The 24,749-nt window shown below is 32.0% G+C and overlaps 1 protein-coding gene across 1 annotated transcript; it reads left to right on the top strand.

Annotated features, from left to right (window-relative positions):
* Positions 1-294: 294 nt before the first annotated feature.
* LOTGIDRAFT_230642 (hypothetical protein) lies at positions 295-24,740 on the top strand (the record flags this gene model as incomplete). The annotated part of the gene is made up of 42 exons (XM_009049670.1): positions 295-384; positions 1,070-1,213; positions 1,435-1,532; positions 2,077-2,149; positions 2,336-2,452; positions 2,850-2,945; positions 3,473-3,584; positions 4,064-4,219; positions 4,994-5,104; positions 5,266-5,405; positions 5,933-6,007; positions 6,592-6,689; positions 7,071-7,215; positions 7,539-7,618; positions 7,869-7,968; positions 8,657-8,817; positions 9,275-9,359; positions 9,575-9,606; positions 10,172-10,272; positions 10,688-10,790; positions 11,322-11,411; positions 11,895-11,990; positions 12,499-12,707; positions 13,106-13,167; positions 14,054-14,179; positions 14,441-14,515; positions 15,062-15,203; positions 15,899-15,992; positions 16,560-16,637; positions 17,178-17,302; positions 17,654-17,777; positions 18,078-18,240; positions 19,195-19,362; positions 19,821-19,947; positions 20,547-20,678; positions 21,620-21,726; positions 21,946-22,056; positions 22,413-22,501; positions 22,729-22,789; positions 23,146-23,297; positions 23,707-23,839; positions 24,655-24,740. The coding sequence occupies 42 exons, from the start codon at positions 295-297 to the stop codon at positions 24,694-24,696; spliced, it is 4,623 nt and encodes a 1,540-aa protein (XP_009047918.1). The 3' UTR covers positions 24,697-24,740.
* Between the last annotated feature and the right edge of the window lie 9 nt (positions 24,741-24,749).

The following is a 24,749-nucleotide window of genomic DNA, read 5'->3' as shown; positions in this document are numbered from 1 at the left end:
TTTGTGAGTCGAAGGAAAATATGAAACATTATGAATTGGTTTAATCAAGTTTTCCACTGCTGTCCAGTTATAATGACGTTATTTTTAACTGATTAGAGTGTGTCATGTTTAACTGTTTTCTTGATAACAATGACTAATTGTGGGATAGCAAAATCCAACATAGAGCAATTATATGACAGCCTCTTTGGGTTTTGCTATGCCACAATTCATCATTTAGAACTTTATTTGGTTTAAAGCAATTTATTGGTAACTATCAGTGACATGTTATGACCTTTTAGTTTCAGTTTACCAACTATGGATAGTAAAGGTATTAAAAATGCCCTGAAAAGCGCTCGAGAGGCTATATCTAAGAAAGAGTATGAAGTTGCCTTGGAACATTGCCAGGTGAGATTTTCAGAATTGTAATTTGTATCAATGATTGTCAAATTGGAATTTATATGCATGACTGTCAAATTGAAATTTATATTGCTGACTGTCAAATTAAAATTTGTATTGATGATTGTCAAACTGAAATTGATATCAATGATTTTCAAATTGGAATACATTGACTACCGCACCATATTTGAAAAGAGGTCTATAATTTCAACTAAATGATATCTAATCTAACTAAATGATATGGAGTTGCCCATCCTATTTTGCTGCTCCATACAACACCTGCAGGCAATGGACATTTTACCAAACAGAAGTAATAGCCTACTCACATTTGAACTTTTTATGGACCTGTAATGAACACAGCTTGCATCAAACAGGACCATTGTTTAAATGTCTCATCCAAAAGACTAAACACTTTTTCAATGTCAACCCCTTCTGACTGCATAACTGGCTGAAAATCTATACTTTCTCAATCTGATCAGAGTCCTGACCTTCGGGTTGTCTGAAATCTTCCTACCTCCAAAATATTGAACCAAGAAAAATTTCCATCTTAATGTCAGAGTCAAGCAGATAAGTAGTTAGTCCAAGTTATTTGGCTTTACAAAGGTACACTCAAATAATTCCTAGTTTTTACTATGAAGGGATGATTGATTATATAGGACTTCAAAACTGTTAAATGTGACTTCATTTTTTACAGAATATTTTAGAACATGATAATAAGAATTATAATGCTCTGGTATTTACTGGTGTTGCTGCTGAAAAACTTGATAAAAATGAGCAGGCATTGAAAGCCTATAAAACAGCCACTGAGAGTAATCCAGAGCAAGTTCTAGCCTGGCAGGTAAGTGTGTTCTTAACTTGACCAAATTGACTGCATCATGGCTATTATCAAGTAAATGATTTTGAGATTCCTTTGTCCTAATAGTATAAAAAATAAACCAAGTACAAACCATCTGAGCTGCAAAACAAAACCTTAAGTCTAAAAAAAAAAGTTTGGTAATAAAACATTGGTAGCAGCTACAGAACACAAGCTTTCTTTGACTGTCTTGTTTTTTTTTTTAGGGATTATGTAGTTTCTATGAGAAGAATCAAGTATATGTATCAGTGTATAAACCAGTACTGGTCACTGTATATGAGAAATTGATACAGCTCTATGAAGGGTAAGGTTTATGATACAGGATAGGGTAACCACACATTGTATTAGTATCATAATAAATATTTTTGTGCAAAAACTTCTCAAAAGTTCAAACAATTGAATAATTTTATCCTGCATCCAAAAAAAGATCCTCATAGTGTTTATGTTGAAAGAAATTCTAACATGTTACAAATTCCAACAAGTTACTAATTCCAACATGTTACAAATTCCAACATGTTTAATTTTGTGCACAGATCTTAAAATTCTTGGTTATGAATTAAAGTCTTTTATTTTCATAAACACCATCCAAATATCGATTGTTTATTTTAATACCTGCTATTACTATTCAGAATAAAGTGAAATGTGACTTCTGCATCACCTTTATTAGTGTGACACCTACTTAGTCTTTATCATAATTTACCGCAATAATATGGCGAGCAGTTTTCAACATCATTCCTTTAAAATTTTGTTTGATTAAAATTGTGGAATTTGTAAACAACATGAAAGGAAATAATAATCATATTTAAATATTCTGAAAGAAATCTATATTTTCATTTTTATTTATATAGAGATGAGAAGAAGAAGGTAGAAATATTAAAAAGATTAGGTGGTCTATTAAAGGATATTGGTCAAATAGAAAAGGTGAGCAAACACCAATTCATCCTGTCATCCATCTTAGGATACAGTGTTTATTTGTTTAGCTGAACAAAAAACCTGTATATGTACAGACAGCTGAAGATCACCCCCTTCATTTTAATCATGAAAATTAATTACAGATTTTAAAACCATAGTGGAAAAAATGTTAGAATTTTGCTTTGATAATTTCAGTGTATAATAGTATACAAGGAACTGCTTGGTTTAATACAAGATAAAGATGAGATTTTCAATATACAGAAGTCATTATTACCTATTTTAGAATCACAAACTAACACTGATTCTGATTATGTAAGCTATTTACATTACTGGGGCCTACATACTTGATACAGTTATACATTCCTTGATCTGCATCAGAAGTGTTGATGCCAATATATTGATTAGTCATTTTGATGATGCAACTGACTAACAATATTTGGTCAAATCAGTACTGTTGATTTCACCATATTTACATGCCCGACAAATCTAGCCTTACCCGTTCCGCAGATGTGTTTTAGGCCAGACAGAAATGTCACAATTTATGGGAGTGGCTCCAACTCACTTTTAGGTGGCTAGTATTAGTTTATGATAATTTATCATTTATCCCTGCACATGCACTTGCACAATTGATTCTTTCTCTTTCTTTGGAAGAAAGCTGTTTTTATTACTATTACTACAATGAAAATTGATTTAATGTTTCTTATTTCAGTTGATAAATTGTTATGAAGACTGTCTAAAGAGTCAACATCTATCAGATGAGGAAAAGGAAGCAATGCTGAAGAAATTTTCTACATTGTTACTAAAAGTAAGATCATTTGTTTTAATTTCAAACTTTTTTTTATCCCTTTTAGAATTAGATTACAATTTTGTTTCATTTCATCATTACTTTGTAATCTCCATTATAATCTAAAAAGATTTGATCTAAGGTCACATACTGTTCATTTCAACCAATCACAGTGCGTCATGCAGAACTTGTGTCTAAATATCGACCATTAATTGGGGATTTGCAAAACCCAAAGTAGAGCAATATGACCAATGAGATTGTGAGACTGCTGATACTTGCTTGTAAAAGTGATTCTGATTGGCGGAGAGTGGCGTGTGATTGATCTGTTATAAATAGCTTGAAATGTGACCAGTAAGTAAGTTTGGTAATCTTGATAAATTACAATGGAGGCCAAATAACGAAACGAAAAGAAACGAAATTATTATCTGATTCTAATAAGATTGTTTGAATACTGAGTGTGAATTGAATAGAATGATACTGACCACCTACTCAGTGTTATTTAAGATGTATTTAGTGAAATTGCCAAAATAAGTTAAGTTTCTTTGTAGGTCAAGTCAAGAGAGGTATTTAAAGATGAAATAAAAAGATTATCAACATCTTACCCAAGTTCTCCTGGCATACAAGAATATATTATAATACAGTTACTTGAAGATATGATAGGTATTTACTTTCATTTTTTTATGAACGCTCGAAATTTGTCGACATATTGCAGTCATCCCATTTACCAGAATTAGAAAACGATCATTGTTGTCATCCATGTTAAAGTCGTGATTCAAACCAAACTACATAAGACATTCTTATGTAACAAAGTAAAACGAAAGTAGTGTCTTCAACTAATTTCAGCAGTTTGCATTTCAAAGAAAGTCTTTCCCATAGCTGGTTGGTAAAACAGAGACACAGTCATCACCTCGGAATTTAGCCTCCATAGTTTCAATCTGTTTTTTTTTTAAACAACACCTTGAACTCACAAATTTACTTTAGCGTCAGAAAACTTTTTCTTCTTGAGCGTCTGAGTGATTTTTATTTACATTACCTGTAAAAAAATCAACTTTTAGGTGCCAGGTAACCATAATTTCCCAAAATAATTCAGCCCAAATAACAAATGACTGCCAATATCTAAAAATGCTTATTATTTGTAGGTGGAGAGGAGTTGATGAAGAAAGTCAATCTGAATGAAAGACTAATTGAATTTAAACAAATAATAGCAGACGACAGTGGTATATTAAAGTTATTACAGGGATATTGTTTGTTGGTTGAAAAACAATATGATCAAGCTAAACTCTTATTACTCCAAGGTATTGTGGCTATATTATTAGACTAGCTTCTAGTATATTTGAAAATTAATTTGATGAATTGAGACACAAGATATAAACAAACTCTTACTATGTAGACATGCAGTACTAATTTCGTTTTCCACACTAAGCTTGACTATTTTTTAAAGGGCCAGAGATTCAAATTGTGGAATTTTTACAATACAGGAAAAGAAAGAATAATTAAAATTTAAGGACAGAATATACATTTGTATGATCTAATATATGGAATTTGCAATGTACCCATTTTTAAAGGCCCACATAAATAGTTTGGGCTTATATTGTAATCACCACGTCAGTCTGTCCGTCTGTTGACATTTGGATTGTGCTCACTCTAAAGGCTACAATTCTATACAGATTCTTTTGATTTTTATTTTGTTGTGATGATCTGATAATTTTTCACTGAAATATCATGTCCGACTTAGCGTTTTCACTCTATTAGCTATATAGTGCAACTTTTGCTCACTCTTCAAGCAACAATTCTTAATGGATTCTTTTGATTTTTATATGCCCACACGTAGTATGGAAACATTGTTGTTCGTCCATCTATTTACACGTGGCTTTTGCTCTTTCTACAGGCCACAAACAATGATTGGTACTAGCAATCAAATCTGCTGGTGAGCGTATGTCATCTTGCTTTGCAAGGCTATCTTTATTTTGTTTATAACATTTGGGAGTTGATCTTGGAGACTTTGAAATATGGTTGAACAAAAGACAAATTTTGGACGTTTACAATGACGATTTTAATTCTGTTTTCAGGTATAAGTCAATGTTCTATGGTTGCTATTGGTTACTATGTACTAGCAATAGTTTTATATCAACTAAGAGATAACCATAATAGTTTAAAATATATCAATGATTGTTATCAATGTAAGTCTAATTTTGATATTACAAAATATTAAAACAGAACCTGAAACATGTTACTTTGAGTGTAGTGGGCTTAGTTTAATACGGGTTGATAAGACCATGTCAAAACCTGTATTCGTGATACAATGGTATTTAGTATATCTTATTTTATGTGTTATTTTCAGTAATATCTAACAATAAGAAGATAATATGTATAATGAAGAAAGACATAATAAAAGATAAATTAGATTTGCTGAAATGTCATGTTTTGTATAATATTGGTACACCTAACTCTTTAGATCAAGCTCTCCAAATATTACAAAAGGTATGTTTTACATTAAACATAATATACTCTTATTATCTGAACAAAGTAAAAAGTTTTTGGATAGAAATTTCTAAGAAAGAAATGTGTTTGTTTTCAATGTAAATTTATAAAAATTATCCTATCATTCTGACCAAAGAAAATTGCCACTTTTCCATGCCATTTCTCTGTAGCTTTGAGCGTCTATGTTAGATTTTTAGTGGCATGGCTTAGGGCTTGAATTACTTTTCTGAAACAAGCATTGCTGATCATTTCGTTGTGTGGCATGGGACCATATGCATTTAGAGACACCCTGGGATATAGTGAGAAAGCCTAAGATCTGAGTTGAAAATTTGAATTCAAGAGAATATATTTGAACACATATCCCTTTTGGTAAAAAAACAGAATCATCATCATATTACTGTCCTTCAATGGTTGCTCACTGCTATTGTGTAACTAGTTGGACATGATATTTTGTTAGCTTTCCCATGGAATTTCTTCTTGTGGCTTGAGGTATTCTATCAATGGTTTATGGATTTCTTTCATTGCAGTATAAAGATCAAGACCAGTATAAGTTATTATTATGTAAAATTTATCTCAAGCAAAATCATGGTGATCAGATGAAGGTAAATTTATTGGTTTTTTGGTAAGCTTAGTAACACTGCATCAAATGATGTAGCCCATAATGAATAATTACATTGGAAGGAGTAATCCTTGTTTGATACTGCATTTTAACTTTTTTTTTTACAATTAGATTTTTATTCGCCCACTAATATATTATGGGCGTATATTGTAATCACCCTGGCAAATTTGGCTCCTGCTCACTCTACAGGCTACAATTCTTTACAGATTCTTTTGATTTTTTTTTTGTCAATGTCATTATGAAGATGATCCCTATCGATTTTTCACCAAAATATTGTGGACGACGTAGTGTTTTCACTCTTTTAGCTATATTTGGCAACTCGTGCTCACTGTACAGGCAACAATTCATTATGGATTCTTTTGCTTTTTATTTTGTAGGTCAATGTCATTATGAAGATAATCCCTATCGCTGTAAATGTGCTTTGAAGGCTTTTTTGAAAATTTGACTTATTATGTGGAGGAAGATATTCAAAATGGTGTTTTATTTCCATGTAAGAGCCATACATACAACTGGGTACATCGATGCACACTGCCACTTTAATCTTCTTCATTCTCTATTATATTTTAGGAAATAATTAAAACAGTAACAGGCTATGAGAATATAAAGGAATATTATTTCAGCTGGGATGACTATAATAACAAACAGTATGATCAGGCATTATCAAGGTAAGTCTGTTGTCAAATATAAAAAACATCATATAACTCATATATCTTCATAAAAGATTAGGAAATAAATCAAGTGTTATTGAGAGGAAAGACACAATTCACATTTAAAAATTCTTCAGTCTAATAAAAATCAGACCAAACTTTCCCTTTGTATTTTATTTATTTTTATTTTTTATAACCACTTCTGTTCTTTTCTATGTCATTTTGAAAACTGTTTACACCTCCTTATTTTTTGCATTCTGAACCCTATATCAAATTGTTTCATTGGACTTTTGGTTGATTCCATGAATCCTGAACATGAAGAATATACCAATCAAGCGCCTCCTCTGTCCATAATCAGGAATAAACGAAATGAATATTCTTATTGTTTATATTCTATAGACTAGAGAAACTATGTAATAAGTCTGAAGACCATGATAATCTCAGTAATATATGGTGTTTAATGGGAAAGGTAATATGGACTATATTACAAGATAAATTACAAGATACAGAACTTCAGCAGAAATGTTACACCACATTTTTAAAAGTGAGTCATATTTATACAGTCTAGGATCATATGGACAGGATGATTAATTGCAAACTTAATTCAGCCAAATACAGGGCCTCGGTTTATTGTCCCATCCGAATAACTAGACGCTTTTTACATGTCAGCCCCTCTTTCATGCATCACTGACAGGGGGAAATCGGGTTGTAAAATCCAACTAGTTACACAATAGCAGTGAGCAACCATTGAAGGACAGTAATATGATGATGATTTTCCTCGCCTTTTTGAAAGAGCACTCTTTAAATTGTCAAATAATGTTCTGATTTGTAAATCTACTAATGTCGTCTGCTTCATATCTATTCTAGGCTGCTCAGTTTGATCCACAAAATGGTGAACCTTTTCTATATTTGGGTCATTATTATGTTAACATCAGGAAAGACAACAGGTGTGTATACTTTTTTTTCTTCCATATGACTATATGTGTATTTCTGTGCCTTTCTTTTGGTTGTGTACTTGATCACGTAAGCATAACTTGTGTATTTGTTGAACAGGTTGTCAATCGAAGTATTGTATATTTTTCATTCATTCATTCATTCATTCATTCATTCTATTGTCCCTGTGGTCTGAATTTTCTTGTGTATTGGTCCTAATTCTGTCCTAATATTTTAACATATTTTATTTTACTGTCTATATAGATTGGGGAGAAAATGTTATGAGAAATCCTACCATTTAGACAAATCATTAGATGAAAGTGGAGCTGCTATCTGTGATATGATGATTAATGATGGAGATGAGGTTAGTTGAAACATCTTAAGAAGTGATGCTGGTTTAGTTGGTGGCACTAAACAAGATCAATAACTTATGCCTTGAAAATTTGATGCATTGAAACCCATCCTCACAATGTAAAGGTGTTACTAACTTCATCTTATGCCTTGACATATATAAGCACTTTTCTTTTATCATGAGAGTTTATTTGATTGGACTGTACACTAGAGAATACAGCCAATCAGAGCCCTCGGCAGAGAGTTTATAAGCAATATGTCGGTAACTCCTTATTCTTGTCTGCATTTTGACTTTATGGTATGATTTACAAAAGAAAAAAAGGCTTAACTTATATTCCATAGAAAATTTCCAAGAAAAGTGCCTAATGATGTCAAGGTATTAGACAGCACCAGCAAATGTAGTAAATTCCAAAAATTCAATGTTTTAGATATTATGTCCAAATTATGTCACTTTCTGACGTCCACCATTGAAATCTCATTTCTTTGCTTAATTTTGTTGAAATTAGAAATTTGGGGGTGATTTTCTGCTTTAACTTACTTTGCATGTTGCACTGTGAACCCAAAATAAAATAAAGTGGAAATTGTTAATCCTAATGATCCAAACGGGATGTTGAAATTTGGCTCCTTTTCCCTGTTTTGGTAGATATCCATTCTGCTATGTCAACTATGTTGAATAAAGGCCATGTTCTTTAAATTTCTAGGAAGGAGCTTATGGTTTGCTGGTGAAAGTAACAAATGAGGCTAATACTGGTAGTGCTAAATGGGCATGGTTAAGATTAGGATTATGTGAGATTAAGTTAGATAATCCTATAGGTGCTATATCATCATTTCAATCTGCTTTACGTTCTGATCCAACAGACAGGTATACTCATAGTTTTACATTTAAAGGTCAAATAGATAATTAGTTTAAAATCAATATATTTGATTGGATATTGGTGTCATGCAATTCCAATGCTATGTATGAAGACTCCTGTGTGGAGGTTGGACACACAAGGGTAGCCTCAATACGAGCATGCAAATGCTGTAATAGCAGGGACTGCTCTTTCTTTTGGTCTAGCTCAAACAGACAACTTTCCTCAAAATGCTGCACAGCTCTGCTGACAGACCACCTCCATGCACTGCAATCAGTGGCGGGGATCTCACATCCCAGTTTGGGTATGCCACATGTTGTCAAAGAAGTTTTTGAGATAGTCTTTTAAATGTCGTCGCATATGAAGTTCCAAATCTGAAGAGTTGTATGGAAAGCTGAAATTGAGCTCTATCAAAATGGGAAAGCAATTGTTAAGGTGGCTTCATCAATGTTTCTGTTATATTTGTAGTCATGTATGGGAGTGTCTAGGTGAAGCCTATTTTAACAGAGGTAGTTATACTGCTGCTCTTAAAGCCTTTACCAAAGCATCAGAGGTAATAATTTATATAACATGTATGTTCAAATTACAATGCAGATACATGTAGTATCTTAGGGTTTTAACTTGGAAATTCCTTCACTGTGCTTCTGGTTATGAATTGTAAAACATCAACCTTGTTAAAGACAATTTCCCTCATTGCAAACTGCATGACATTCCTGTGAGTTTTTTTTATATCATGTAATGACATTATATATTGTTATATATTTGTAGTTGGCTGAAGAATCATTCTATTGTTTATACCAGTAAGTTTTCGTATCATTTGTTTCTATAACACCATTTTTATGGCCCCTTATTCAGTTGAATGGGATTATGGGTATTTAATTCATGTACAATTTTTCACATGGAGTCATAAATATGTACATGAATTATGAAATCAGTCTATCTAGTGTTAATCGTGCAAAACTCTGGTACATAAAGGTATAGGCACACAAGCCTTGGTCAGAGAATTTTCTTGCCGATTAGAGTCTTGAGTAAAATCTTGCGTGTGCCTGTGCTTCGACAAGATTATCGTGTCGCTGACAGGATTTATAGTATCAAACAAGTTTGATAATTGTCTTTGATACTTTTATCGTCTGCAAGACCGAGCGTCATCATCCAATCAGATTTCTTTTCCTTTCATTTGCATGCTCTGCACGTGATTATGGACAAGATGGAAAACGACTGACCTTGTGTGTCCATGTCAGTTGGCGAGACAACTGACAAGACTGTAATGGACAACAAGTATCTCTGACCAAGATTGTTTGTGTGCCCACGCCTTTAATAATTCATAGCTTTCATTCCACATAATGAGGTTCTATTTAATTTTAGAATAGCAACTATTAGACAGATTTTAGGAATGTATGTTGAAGCTATAGAAGAATATAAACTAATTCTTCAAAAATCTCCTGACTATGTTCCTGCTTTGAAAGGTATACCTATAAGCACTTAAATAAAATATTGTTACATACTTTTGCTGTAATAATTTGCTGTTAATTTTGTTCTCAGATGTCTGGTTATGTTTCAAAGAATCCCTGTACTGTCATGTAACATGGGTTTTGATTTTTTATGCTAAGGGCAGAGCATATGTCACTCGTCAGAATTATTCCATCGGCCATCTGATGGTGATTGGTGGAAACAGCCAATGCTCCCGATTGGTCTAGAGATATTGATCATTCAATAAAATACTCTGGTGATTCATATGATATGTCGAGATTGTTTTTGAGGTGAACAGACACACAGGTAAATTTTTTGAGCGATTTTAGAATTCACTGTGCTTGGGCGAAAAAATATGCTCGCGCTCACACTGCTATGTTATTTGTACAACTTTTGATTCTGAATTTACAGGTATTGGTGAGACCTATTTATTATTAGGTAAAGATCATATTAAAGAGAATCTAGATGGTAGAGTCAAAGATAATTGTCAACAGGCTTTGAAATATCTCACTCAGTAAGTTACAGTATTTCCACTCCTTTACATTGTTGTACTGGATTGATAAATTCCATTATCATGATTATTAAATTCCCTTATCATGATTATTGAATTCCATTATCATAATTATTAATTCCCTTCTCATGATTATTAAATTCTTTTATGATTATTAAATACCCTTATCATGATTATTGAATTCCATTATCATGATTATTATTCTCTTAAAATGATTATAGAACTCTCTTATCATGATTATTTAGTTCCCTTAACATGATTATTAAATTCCCTTATCATGATTATTAAATTCCCTCATCATGATTATTAAATTCCCTCATCATGATTATTAAACTCGCTCATCATGATTATTAAATTGCCTCATCATGATTATTAAAATTCCCTTATCATGATTATTAAATTGCCTCATCATGATTATTATATTGCCTCATCATGATTATTAAAATTCCCTTATCATGGTTATTTATTTCTCTTATCATGATTATGTCATGACAAGCAAAATAATTCAACTTGTTCATCTTTATTATTTTTTAGAGCAGCCAGTGAGAGAAGTGATATGTCCTGTTTATGGAAGTTATTAGGTGATGTTTGTTTATTAGTACAACCATTATCAAAGGATACATGGTAAGAAAAAACATAGAATTTGTGTGATGCCAATGAGAACAAGGGTGAACTTTCCAAAGAGATACCAAATTGAAAAACTCAGCTGCATAGTGATTGTTTCAGGGGATCTATAGCACAGTTGGTTAGAGTGTTTGGCACTTTACATGACGTCATTTGATTGGTCACATCAAACTAATGATGGTCATGGGTTATATTTACTGAACAATTTTCAAACAAATTTTTAAGATTCAGGATGCCAAGAACACAGAATTGTAAGAACCCTTCAGGATCCACCATATGCCTTTCAACAATTTTCACCTTTTTTTTTTTTTTTAGTACTAACTGAACTATATTTTTATATAGTATAACAGTAATTAGAAATATAATATAATCCAAGCTTCATGAACTAGGCCTGTACTTTTAATGGGAATTCTATTCATGTTGACCAAAGATGGAAAAAGGATTACCAGATATCAGTTTTCTCAATGTCATTGTGTATTTCAGTATAAGTGTACCAGTTAAACTACTGGAGAAATGTGATGATAAAACAGAAGAATACAGAGAAGTTGACAAATTAACAGTTTTAGATATTGCTAGCAGGTAGAAAATAGTATTTATTTGAGTAAGATTAGGATAATGACTGTGTTCAGGTAGTCCCAAGAAGGAGAAGAGCACTCTGTATCAAGTTGTATTCTTTTTAAACTCATTTAAATCTAATCTGAGGAGATTACAAATAGGGGGCGCTTGATTGATCAGGATTCATGCATTCAATAAAAGAATGTGATACAGAGTTCAGAACGCGTTCCATCTGTGCTGATAATAAAAGGGGGTGTAGACAAAATTCAAAATGGCAGAGAGACAAATAAAAGGGACAATTTTGACACGTTTGGTTTCGTACCGTCCGATTGTAACCGGAATTGGATCAGGTGGAACGTGTTCATAACTAACCAATCGAGCACAGCATAAATAGTCCATTTAGGATTCAGACAACAAATTAAGCAAACTTAGACAATTAAACTCTATTTAGAGCTTTTATATATATAGATTTGAAAAAATTCAACTATTCTCATAGGTCTCTTTGAAGATTCTTTGGATTTGTTTTGTTTAGGTGTTATGGTAAAGCATTGAAGATACTACCTGAAAGTTCTATGTTATGGCATGATTTAGGTGTTTCATTGTACTATCAGTTACCGTTGACAACCAGTGATAGTAAACCAACTAGTGAGAAATGTTTACAGTGTTTACGTAAAGCTGTTAGCTTGGATTCTAATTATTATTTACATTGGAATGCTCTTGGCGTCATCTCAGCATCTAAATGTAAGTGATACTTGATATAAATTCAGACTGCCAAAAGTCGGAAATTTGCTCTGTGTGGCTTCTCCAAAGTGATGCAAAGTTTATTAAATCAACTGCTTTGTACTCTGCCAAAGCAGAGCTATAGTCTGATACAAATTTTTGTGCTGTAGACTTATTCCACACCAAAAACGAAGGTGTTTCATATATAATTACATGTTTCATGTGTGTATTCATTACAAAACAAATCATTAAAATGACCAGGTAGAAACATGAAGGTTAAAAAAAAAAGATGACACCATGTTTAATTCTATTGGTCCTTAATTTGAAATTGTCTGCTACAGTAAAACACGGTAGAAATGTGTAATAGTTGCAGATGATTTGAAGAGACATCTTTGATAATAAGTATTTATTTTTTGTAGATATTATGAAGCTAGATTTAGCTCAACATAGTTTTATCAAATCTATTCATTGTGAAGCCAATGTAAGTTACATTAAAGGCCATGGTTCACCATTTTTGGAAGTTGATTTGAGTCATGAATATATGTAAATAGTCTTCAGAAGTACTAGAAATGTACGAAAATCGCATAATTCCCATCAAATATATGTCAAATTAAAAATTTCACTTTCTATTTCTCTATGTCTATTCTATATAAGGCCGAGACTCAAGAAAAGATTTTAACATTCAAACAAGGATAATTCTAGACACACACGAATTTGAAGGCTCAAATTTTGACTGTGAGTTGTGAACACTATTACAGATTAGCTTGAGCTTAAAAATTCCTATTTCTGAGACTAAGGTATGATGGGTCAAAAGGAACTTCAGTGGGTTTGTCAACTCGGCATCCTTTTCGAAGAATCCATGTAGCTAACATCTTCATTAGGTATATCTACTATACACCAAATAGCCATTGACTAAGCTTGTCCCAATCGTCAGTCTTCATCTATGAGCTCTAAACAAACATTTAAAGATGGGTTCCCTTATTTTCATTTATGAAAATGAAAATGCTAATACTGATATGAATAGAATGTAGAGGTGTTCTAATGACTTGGAAAAATACCAGTTTGTCTCATATGTCCATAATTAATTCATAATTAGCTAAAGTAGAAGAGAATTACCAGAAAAATTTCAATGAGTGACCGATCAAGAAAGGTCAAAAAGTCTATCAAGACTGTACATACATGAACATTTATGATTGGTTAAAACTCTTAATCATATGTAATAAGAACATTATCATATGATAATTCATTAGAAACACCAATTCATCAAATAGTTTGCTTGATTTGACAATAAAAAATAAGGAAACCCATCTTTAAACGATCAGAGAAAAAAATGTCAATTCTGATCAAATTATATTTTTATTTTTCAGAATGTTGTGGCCTGGACTAACCTTGGAACACTATATCTACAGAATGATAATGTACAGTTGTCACATGAAGCTTTCAAAATAGCACAAAGTTTAGATCCTAACTATGTTGCTTGTTGGATTGGACAGGTTTGTCAAGCTTTATTGTAGGGCTTTACAGTTTGAAAAATAAGCTTGTGCATGCCATAATGGTTAGAGCCTATGTGTATTTTAGGCTGTCATGAAAATTGCCGATGTGTTGGCAGATAGCCTTTAAGTCCAAAGGCTCTTTTTAAGAACTATTTTGATAAATAGCCTGCACAGCACAAGTTTTTGAATAATTTCAAGTGACATTTCCATTTGTGATTCATGGTCTAATGATCAGCCATAATTGTTATTCTGTAATTGTAGGCTATGATAGCAGAAACAGTTGGACATGAAGATACAATGGATTTATATAGACATACCACAGAGCTCAGTTATCATGTATGGCTTTTGTTATTTATTCTCTTTTAGCCAATTTGCATTTTAATGTAACCAGTTACAAATTTCGTATATATGTATATGTGATTTCAAATTGACATCATATGTTAATCCAATCGAAAAAGGAACTCATTTCAGATTTCATGTATACATTTTCCTTTAAAGATGGGTTTCCTTATTTTTGTTGGTGTCAAATTAAGCAAATTATTTGATGAATTGGTGTTTCTAATGAATTATCATATGATAATGTTCTTATTACATATAATTAAGAGTTTTAACTAATCATAAATGTCCATGTATGTACAGTCTGGATAAACAAAAAAAATACTTTTAAACCTTTCTTGATCGGTCACTCATTGGAATTCTGCTTTATAATTCTCTTCTAATTGAGCTAATTATGAATTAATTATGGACATGTGAGACAAACGGGTATTTTTCCAAGTCATTAGAACACCTCTACTTTCTATTCATATAAGTATTAGCATTTTCATTTTCATTAATAAAAATAAGGGAACCCATCTTTAAACTGATGAATTTATTTAAATCCAGCCTGAAGGAAGTATTGGCTATGCTCACTGGGTGTGTACAGTGTTACAAGATACTAAAAAACACCATACAGATCTGTATCAATATTGTATTAAACAAATGGCTGCCATACCATCTGCTGCAGATACATTGACAAGGTATTTAGGTAGGTTTCATCATTATCTTTCAAAGGTTCATGAGCCCATTCTTTGCCTCACCCTTGATCTACCAGGCCATTATTGCCGTCATATATTGGTAATTATTAAATGAAAACAATTGAAGTGAGTTCATGTGAGCTTTCAAAATTTGGTGAACTCTACAGAATCTCTTACACATATTATTTTGTTTCAAGGAATATGATTGGTAAAGAAAACATCTTCGCCCAATAAGATTTAGTAAAGAGAATATGAGCTTGTTGGGTCAAAGGCCAGTCGTTTAATAGACTTAAGTTTGAAATAATCTTAATTTAGGATTTTAAGATTCAAATTTTCTTGAAGCTGCAGAGGTTTAATAATAATAATAATAAACTCTTTATTTTAAATAGGTCAGAATTAGACCCAATACACAAGGACATGGTCCTGTCTAACATTCAGCCCATGGGGACAATATAATGAAAAATTAAAAAAATACACAATACCTATTTAACAAATACACAAGTAATTGTTGAAAAAACTTCAACTAGGTTCTTTATCAGTAACTTATAAATAAGGTTACAGTACTTTTAAAGCCTTTTTATTTCCAACACCATTACCAATCAAATTACAACAAGATTCCAGAGCTCTAACTAACTAGGCTACAATCCATCCTCAAATATGGATTAAGTCAAATAGTTTTGTAGTTTGAAAACTTTGTGTTTTTCAGAAAGAGAAAAGGATGATATAACAGCATTAAATATGTATGGTTTATTGTTGGAACAACAGAAATTATATAGATCTTCTCTTACTGCTTTAACAAGGTTAGTAACTTGGAGTTTCAGACCTTCTGTTGTTCACTATATTGTTGTAGCTTAGTCTTGTCCAGTGATTAGAATCTTATGAAGTTACTTCGAATTCAGCAATTCTTGGTAGTTTCCATAAGCTGAATTTGACTCAGTAATGAATGGTGAATTATGTTGGGTCTTCTTGGGCGAGACTCTTTTCTTCTGGTATTTTGTTTTGTTAACTCTTCGTGTATATTGGGGACACTGATAGCATCCATTTGCTTGTTCTAATTTGTAACAACCGAGGTTTTTGCAATTTCCCTTAAACTGAGCGTTTCTGTTGAAACTATTACAAAGGCCCTTCAATATTTTTTGCAGTTATAATGCTTAGTTTATTAAGAGGAATTATCCCTTTATTAAAGTTGTATGGATATTTATGATAAAATTTGTAATTGGTTTTGATGGCCTGTATTTTATTGTCATTTTTTGGGGGTATGAATAGTCTTTTAAAACTAAAAGAGGTTTGGCCAATGAGATGTTATATGAAAGAGAATGTGATTTAGACCTGCATTCTGAGTTTCTGATTCTGTGTTAATATTTTAGATGTGTAGAACTACTAGAAATAGAAGGTGATCAAGTTAAATTAAATCAAGCCAAGATTAATCAAGCTAGAGTACTGTGGTAAGTTACATCTCAATTTTTAGACATGTAACACTGTGCATTGTGCAATGAGGGAAATTTTACCTTCCTGAACTATCAGATAATCATTTCTGAATTTGAAGGTGGACTGGAATTCCGTCAGCTTCAGGGGTGACCCCAGCACATATTGAGATCTTACTTTTGGATTTTTCAATTGAGACCACCCCTGTTGGTTAGAGGATTCTAGCTTCACTATGTTTCACAGTTTCTCCGATTTCGTATGAGCCCACTCTCATATCTGTCTGATAATTACTGTGTCTACAATTGAGGCTGTATTGTACATTGTCATTGCATCTGATGGTACAATCTAATTTCTTTTCTCCATTATGATCTAACAAGTTTTCTACCAAAATCCTGTCCTAATGACATTATTTTCAACCAACCAAAGCGTGTTATCTAGAACCTGTTTCTTGAATTGTGGGATTGCGCAACACATTTCCTGGTGTCATCATGGTTTCAATGACCTGTTACCTTATCAGTCTCCATCTTCTCATTCTTATTGTATCATGTTTCCCTTCATAGTAAAGTTGGTGAATATGAAAAATCAGTCAAGATATTTTCAACAATAACTACAGATCAACTAGAAGATATTTGTTGCTATGGTTACAGTTTATATAAATCTGGCAATTTGGGATTGAGTTTTAAAGGTAAATATGTAAATCATCAAGCAATATTCACTCTCCAAATCTTCAGAATATTTGATCGCAGGTCTGAAAAGTGAGAACTTCTTAAGTGCTGAAATAAATGAAAAATATAGATCAAAATTTAAGAAAATTGTCTTAAAAAGGGGCATTATGCAAAATTTTCATTATAAAAAACGTAAATTATACCTGAAAATATTTCTAAAATATGTTATGTATATCTATGTATCTTCTTAATCAAACTGAATTTGTTCTAAAAAGGTTAATTACAAACAGAGAGTTCTAATTGGTAATGAAGCAAAAATTGTGACTATAATGGAGCACAGCCATAAAAATGTTTTTTGTTATATATTACAGTATATGAAAGTGCATTAGAAAAAGCTACAAATGATGAAGATAAATCACATATCTATACTGTATTAGGTATGATAGCCTATCAACAAGATGATATAGCTACTGCTAAAACATATCTCTTTAAAAGGTCAGTTTCCATAGGTTTTTTCAATAATGATGATGGTTCTAACCAAAGATTAGCAGGGCATTTCCACTTTACAGATCACCTGATGTCATTCTAATTTTTGTTTTGTTAGGTCTTTTCTTGCTGGTTGAAAAGACAACTTAAGTCTTCGAGATATCACCTAGCGCTTGGTCAAACTTCTTGCACTGATCATTTCGAGAAAAGTGGCCAGAATGCTTCAACAGATTGCTCTACTCCCTCAAAATATATTCATGTATACAATTGTAAAGTGCTTATATTTTAAAAAAGAAATTTTCATTTCAGTTCTCAGGTAACACCTCCATCAGTGCTTGGATTAAAGGCTTTATGCGGATTAGGATTATTACAGAGTGATATCACATTAGTTGGTGCTGTATTACAAGAATTGGTAAAACATGATAACACTAGTGATGCTATATGGTTAACACTAGCTCAACATCTAGTCCAGGTAAATACAAGAATTAGTAAAACATGATAATACTTGTGATTCTATATTGTTAACACTAGCTCAACAGCTAGTACAGGTAAATACAAGAATTAGTAAAACATGATAATACTTGTGATTCTATATGGTTAACACTAGCTCAACAGCTAGTACAGGTAAATACAAGAATAAGTAAAACATGATAAGACTTGTGATGCTATATGGTTAACACTAGCTCAACAGCTAGTCCAGGTAAATACAAGAATTAGTAAAACATGATAATACTTGTGATTCTATATGGTTAACACTAGCTTTATTTTGACATTGGCCAGTGCTTTACATAGGTGATTTTAGGAACTTTTTCAGTCTTAATACTAGCTCAACATCTAGCACAGGTAAATTCAAGAATTAGTAAAACATGGCAATGCTAGTTATTCTATATGGTTAACACTATAAGCGTAAAAAGTCACAGTGCATTATTGCCATTTTATAAGTCCTTTTGAAAATTTGGTTTGATGAGATCTCAGGAATCTTAAGTGGACCTGATTGTTCTTGACTATGAAAACTTGTCACAATCAATTAGTTAATGTGATAGAAGATAAATTTGGATGAAACTGTGGTTATATTATTATGTCGCTTTGATAGAAACTTGTTGCTCTTCTGACCCTTCTGATTACAGTGAATCCTGCTCATGAGACCACCTCTACTAAACAACCACCTTCAATATGCGACCACAATAAAGTCCCCCTTCACCTTTTCAATATAACTAATGACTGTTAAGACACCACCTCCATTACCTGACCAGCGACCATATATTTACACTCACATGAAAGTGCAATCAGTCAATTAGGCGACCATAACAGTTATCATTATCTCCATTGTATTTATTAACTGCTGCTATGAGTGTATGTTATCTTGTCTGGCAAGCTATCTTCATTTCTTCTTCACAATTGTAGCATAAATTATTTGAAATTTCAGGGCCAGATCAATGATGGAATAAGGATATTACAGAGATCATTACATACTGATCCATTGAATAGTACTAACTGGTTGATACTAGCGAAAATACTAGTACAGTACTATCCTCAATATAGTCAGACATCTTTAAACAGTCTAAAAATAGCTGAATTATATAGTGACACAAAGGTAGGCGTTTTGATTATGAATGATTAATGCTGAGTCATGATAATCTGATTAAAGAGGTACAACCTCTTAAAATAAACATAAAGTTCAAATGTTCAAACCTTGCCTTTAATGCTGCGGGCACATTTTTTGGCAAATCATAAGTTAAATCTCAAGATTATCATGTGTCTTACAGAATTTATAATATCAAACCAGTGTGATATTTGTCGCCGTTTTTTACCGTCTGTAAGACAGAGTGTTATACCAGTGGTATCATAATTAGACATCAGTAGCCATCTATAATCTAGCAATAAAGGCCGGTAATCAATAATGAATCCCAGAATTTCTGTGACAACAGAATTGAAAGTGATAGTAGACACACAATTCTGAATATTTACTCGTCCTGTTGATAGTTTTCCTTTGAAAAACACTAAGTCCTACTTCTGGGATAAACATAAATTTAAACTGATATTTTTTTTCAGCCTGGTAAAGTTGTTGAGAACAATGGGATATTAGTATTGGCCCAGCTACAATCAGGACACCATTCTCAGACTATAGTCGAAAACAACGCATTACGAAATTCACAAATTCTACTACTTCAAAATCCAGGTATGGTTTGGTTATTTTGTGGAGGAATACATGCAAACCTTTCTATTTATATGTTTTTATTTAAGTGTAGTCTAAAATAGAGCTCAGCTCAACTGTACATTATTTGCCGAGTTGCCTTAGAATTTTATGTCATTTGCTTGGATAACCTGAACAGCGACAGGTTTTCCATTCGTTCAATCAATCAGAAATAGTGTTCACAGCTCACTGTCGAAATCTGGGCCTTCAAGTCATATGTATTGAATTTTCAGAAAAACGACTCTTTTTTTTATGGACTCTGCCATATTTAAAAAAGACATATATAGAAATAGGAAAAGAAATTGCTAGTTTGAGGTATTTTTGAAAGAATTGTACGATTTTTGTATATTTCTTGTACTTCTGAAGACTTTTTTCAAATATTCAAGACCTAAATCAACCCCCCAATTATTGAATAAGTCGTCTTTCTCATTGTTCAAGTCAAACCACTTCAAATGGATATTCAAGGAAAAGATCAAGGCCACTAATATTAGGCAATGACCCACTGGTAGACAGGATCCTTAAAAAGTAATTTTCCATCCAAAATATGGATTATTGTTTCATTTTTTTTCTTTCTCTATTTACAGGCTGTATAAAGAATTGGTTGATATTTCTATGTGCTTTACATGCAGAAGGAAGTGTTAGATTATGTACTGAGAATGATAAGCGTTTACTTAATATTGAGCTACAATATCTTAATCATTTACTGCAAAATAATGGTAAGTAATACAACTTTTAAAATGATTTTGAATAATACAATTATTGATTGATAATTGTAAGTTATACAGCTGTCAATAATAGTCAATAATAGTATGTAATACAACAGTTTGAATGATGGTAAGTAGTACAACTGTTAAAAAGTAATATGTGGTACAACTGTCAAAATAATGATAAGTAATACAACTGATAAAATAATGATACCTAATACAACTTATAGAGTGATGATAAGTAATATAACTTTTAAATAACTTTTTTGTAATAATACAACTGTTAAAGTAATGGTAGGTAATACAACTGCTGTTAAAATAATGTAAGTAATATAACTGCTGTTAAAATAATGTAAGTAATACAACTGCTGTTAAAATAATGTAAGTAATACAACTGCTGTTAAAATAATGTAAGTAATACAACTGCTGTTAAAATAATGTAAGTAATACAACTGCTGTTAAAATAATGGTAGGTAATACAACTGCTGTTAAAATAATGTAAGTAATACAACTGCTGTTAAAATAATGTAAGTAATACAACTGCTGTTAAAATAATGTAAGTAATACAACTACTGTTAAAATAATGTAAGTAATACAACTGCTGTTAAAATAATGGTAGGTAATACAACTGCTGTTAAAATAATGGTAGGTAATACAACTGTTGTTAAAATAATGTAAGTACTTTTAAATTATGCAACTGCTGTTAAAATAATGGTAATACAACTGCTGTTAAAATAATGGTAGGTAATACAACTGTTGTTAAAATAATGTAAGTAATACAACTGCTGTTAAAATAATGGTAAGTAATACAACTGCTGTTAAAATAATGCAAGGTAATACAACTGTGAAAGTTAAAAACTGTATTTTAGAAATTTCTGTTATTTTACGTTTTGAAAGATGGATGGAAAACTCAATTTGTTTTTTTTTAAAGACAATTTAACATTCTATTCCAGAGGAAGTAAAGAATATAATGAATTATAAATTATGGTGTAATAAACAGAAACTAATTTGTTTATTAGTTCTTGGCAATATAGAAAACAGTAAACAACTTCTACTTCAGGTAAGCAAATACTTTTCGATACAATAGCATGGGATGATTTTTTTTTAAATTCCAATTTTTAGATTGTTTGATTATAGAAAATTCATTGAATACAATGGCAATAATGCTTAGGAATCCCTAGACATATTCAGAAAAATAGGATGAAAAAATCCAATTCATTAACTTTATGGACATGTGTAAAATACATTAAAGTTATAACCTTAAGAATGTGTGTTTTAGATGGTAGAAGATTATAAGAACTGTGATTTAAGTCAGTTATTAAAAGATCTAATAGTAGACAACAAAACACCATCCATAGCTGATTATAAAGAAAATACATATCTTACCAAGGTAATTCTTACTCTAAATAGTCTTCAGAAGTACTAGAAATGTACGAAAATCACATAATTCCTTTAAATATATATAGACTAGAAATTTCTCTTCCTTTTTCTATAGATGTCTTTTCTATGTATGGCAGTGTATCAAGAAAAGACTAGTTATCTTTTTTACTTTTAAATATGTGTAATTCTGGATACACATAGATTTGAAGGCTAAAATTTCAATGCTGAGGTTTGAACAGTATTACTGATTACCTGAGACTAAAGTATGATTGGTCAAAAAAAAGGATGGACCTGTGCCTTTAAGAATGATTTTGTGGCGATAACCTTATTTAAACTTTATCATACAACAATATCCCTTGATTTTAGGTTATTATTCAGAGTTATATAAGAAATGGTTTATTGAAAGAAGCAGTAGATTTAATACAGAAATATTTATCAACTATAGCTGATGACAGGTAATTTAATAACTACCTTCTATTTGGCTATGAAATACATATTGTAATACAAGATTCTTTACAGACAACAATATGTCAGCATATGATTAGCTTATGAATTTGCCCCTGCTTTTTTGTGAAAAAAGACATTATGTTATCATTTTGGATAGCACTTAGTGGGTGTATGTTACCTTGCCTGGCAAGCTATCTTAATCTTTTTGGTAATAATTTATTGCTTGGAATTACAGCATTGGAGAGAGAAAGAGGCAATTGTTACAAATATCACATTTATCTTACCAACTTCTCATAGTAAGTATTCTTGATTGATAAAGTGGTTGCCAGCCTTCAATCACTGCATAGGTAGAGATAATACCTACGATTTTTCATCCCTGTTTCCCTTTTTCATGGAAAAGCATCTAAACATTCAGATGGACTAATAAACCTAGCCACAGCTTACTACAGACTGTGTCCTTAAAGATCCCTCAACAGTTGAAAAAAAGAGTAGGCTAATGCCGAGGTCCTGGCAAAATTTACTTCATAGCACACTGAAAGGCATTGCCTGTCTTCATTAGGCCAATTAGGTGGAGAAGAGTAGGATGTAAAACTCCATTCATTTCATTTAAAATAGATCATATTCTGTTATTGTTATTTTTTCACTGTTTTAGAAGAAAGAAACTGAAATAGAAGACGTAAAGAAAATATTTGACAAGAGTATAACAGAGTTATTAAAACTAGAACCTAATAATTCAGTTGGTTTATTTATGAAAGGGGCTGTACTCTTGATAACTGATAGTACTGACGAAAAGAGAACCAAACTGTAAGTAAGAGCCTAGACGACACTGCATATTTAATCTTCAAGAACACCTGATGCCACAGCTTCACAATGTCAAGTATTACCAACTGCTTCTTATACCTTGACTGCAGTAACTACCGTTCTTACCTAGATATCACAGAAGTTTGTAATTGTACCAATTTGATAGTAAGTCTGTAAACAATGAGACATAACATTCACAGTATTTTTGTCGAGGGTTCTGATTGGTTGTATTTGCTGGTTCACAATCCAATCAAATCGCTGCATTCTGTGATACAAGAAAGGGGGCTATTGCAGTCAAGGTATAAGAATGAAGTTTGTCACTTGACACCGCAAGTGAGGCTGATGCTGCTGTTCTGGTAAATTTCCCTCTTGGCACACTGCATGGCATTGCCCATCTTCCATTTCATTTCAGGATTGCTAAGAAAATATTTCTACAGAGTTATAGAAACAGTGAAGATGACAGTTTAACGTTTTGTACAGAGAAAGCCAGACAACAGTTGATTCCATTGCTACAGTTCCTAAAAATTGATGAACAACTTTTAGAGGTTTGTTTAAATTATAAAGACTTTGTAAAAGATGATGAGAAGCTGATAAACCCAGTGAAAGAGTGGCATCAGGATGAGTTTGAGTAGCCTTTGTAAGGGATACCTTCCACGATTCATTTTGATTCTGAAAATTGCCATGGGTATTTAACATTTAAGAGCTTCTATCAAGCTGTGTAACAGCTGCTTGCCACCCTCTTTCTTTAAATGATGGTAGATCAGTTGTCCCAATTCTGGTGGTGATTAAACCAATTCTTTTATTGGCATCTTCCTTTATCTTCTAAACTAGTTGTTTTATTGAATGAGATAAGGTTGGCTTATTCGACTAGTTATCCCTGATTTTTGCAGTAACTAGTTCCGTTCAAGTTGAACTCTTCAGACTGATGAATACTCACTCGGCAGGGGCTGTCTTATATACTTTTATATACTGTTGGCGGGGTCAAAATGTGAACTCCCACTTTTCCTGTTTTCTATAGTTGTTTTATTGTCTAACTTTACAAAAACTGCACCATTCCAATCCATTGTTCCTGAAATTCCACTAGATTATTAATGACATCCCTAATCGCAAAGTGCCTTATGTGTAACAAGCATATTTTGCGATTAGTGACATCAAACACTAATTTTTTGTCGAATTGCAGGAAAATTTGGAATGGTGCAAATTGATGCTATCAGTGTACCTGATACAGATATAATATTTAGAAAGCTTCCTTACAAGCCCTTTATGGGTGATATGATTTCAGACTGCTATACTCCTAGCTGAAGAGATATTTCTTGCTTTATTTGTAAATGATACAAAGATGAATATTTTTGTATTTCAGAATTTAATTCAAGAACAAAATAAATCAGAAGATGTCAACTAAACAGAGAATAGGGCTAAAAAAAATAAAGGTTCATTTTACTGACATTTGTTTCG

The sequence above is a fragment of the Lottia gigantea genome (genome assembly GCF_000327385.1).
Source record: "Lottia gigantea unplaced genomic scaffold LOTGIsca_14, whole genome shotgun sequence".
NCBI classification, from domain to species: Eukaryota; Metazoa; Mollusca; class Gastropoda; family Lottiidae; genus Lottia; species Lottia gigantea.
This window is presented reverse-complemented; position numbering and strand designations above follow the sequence as displayed.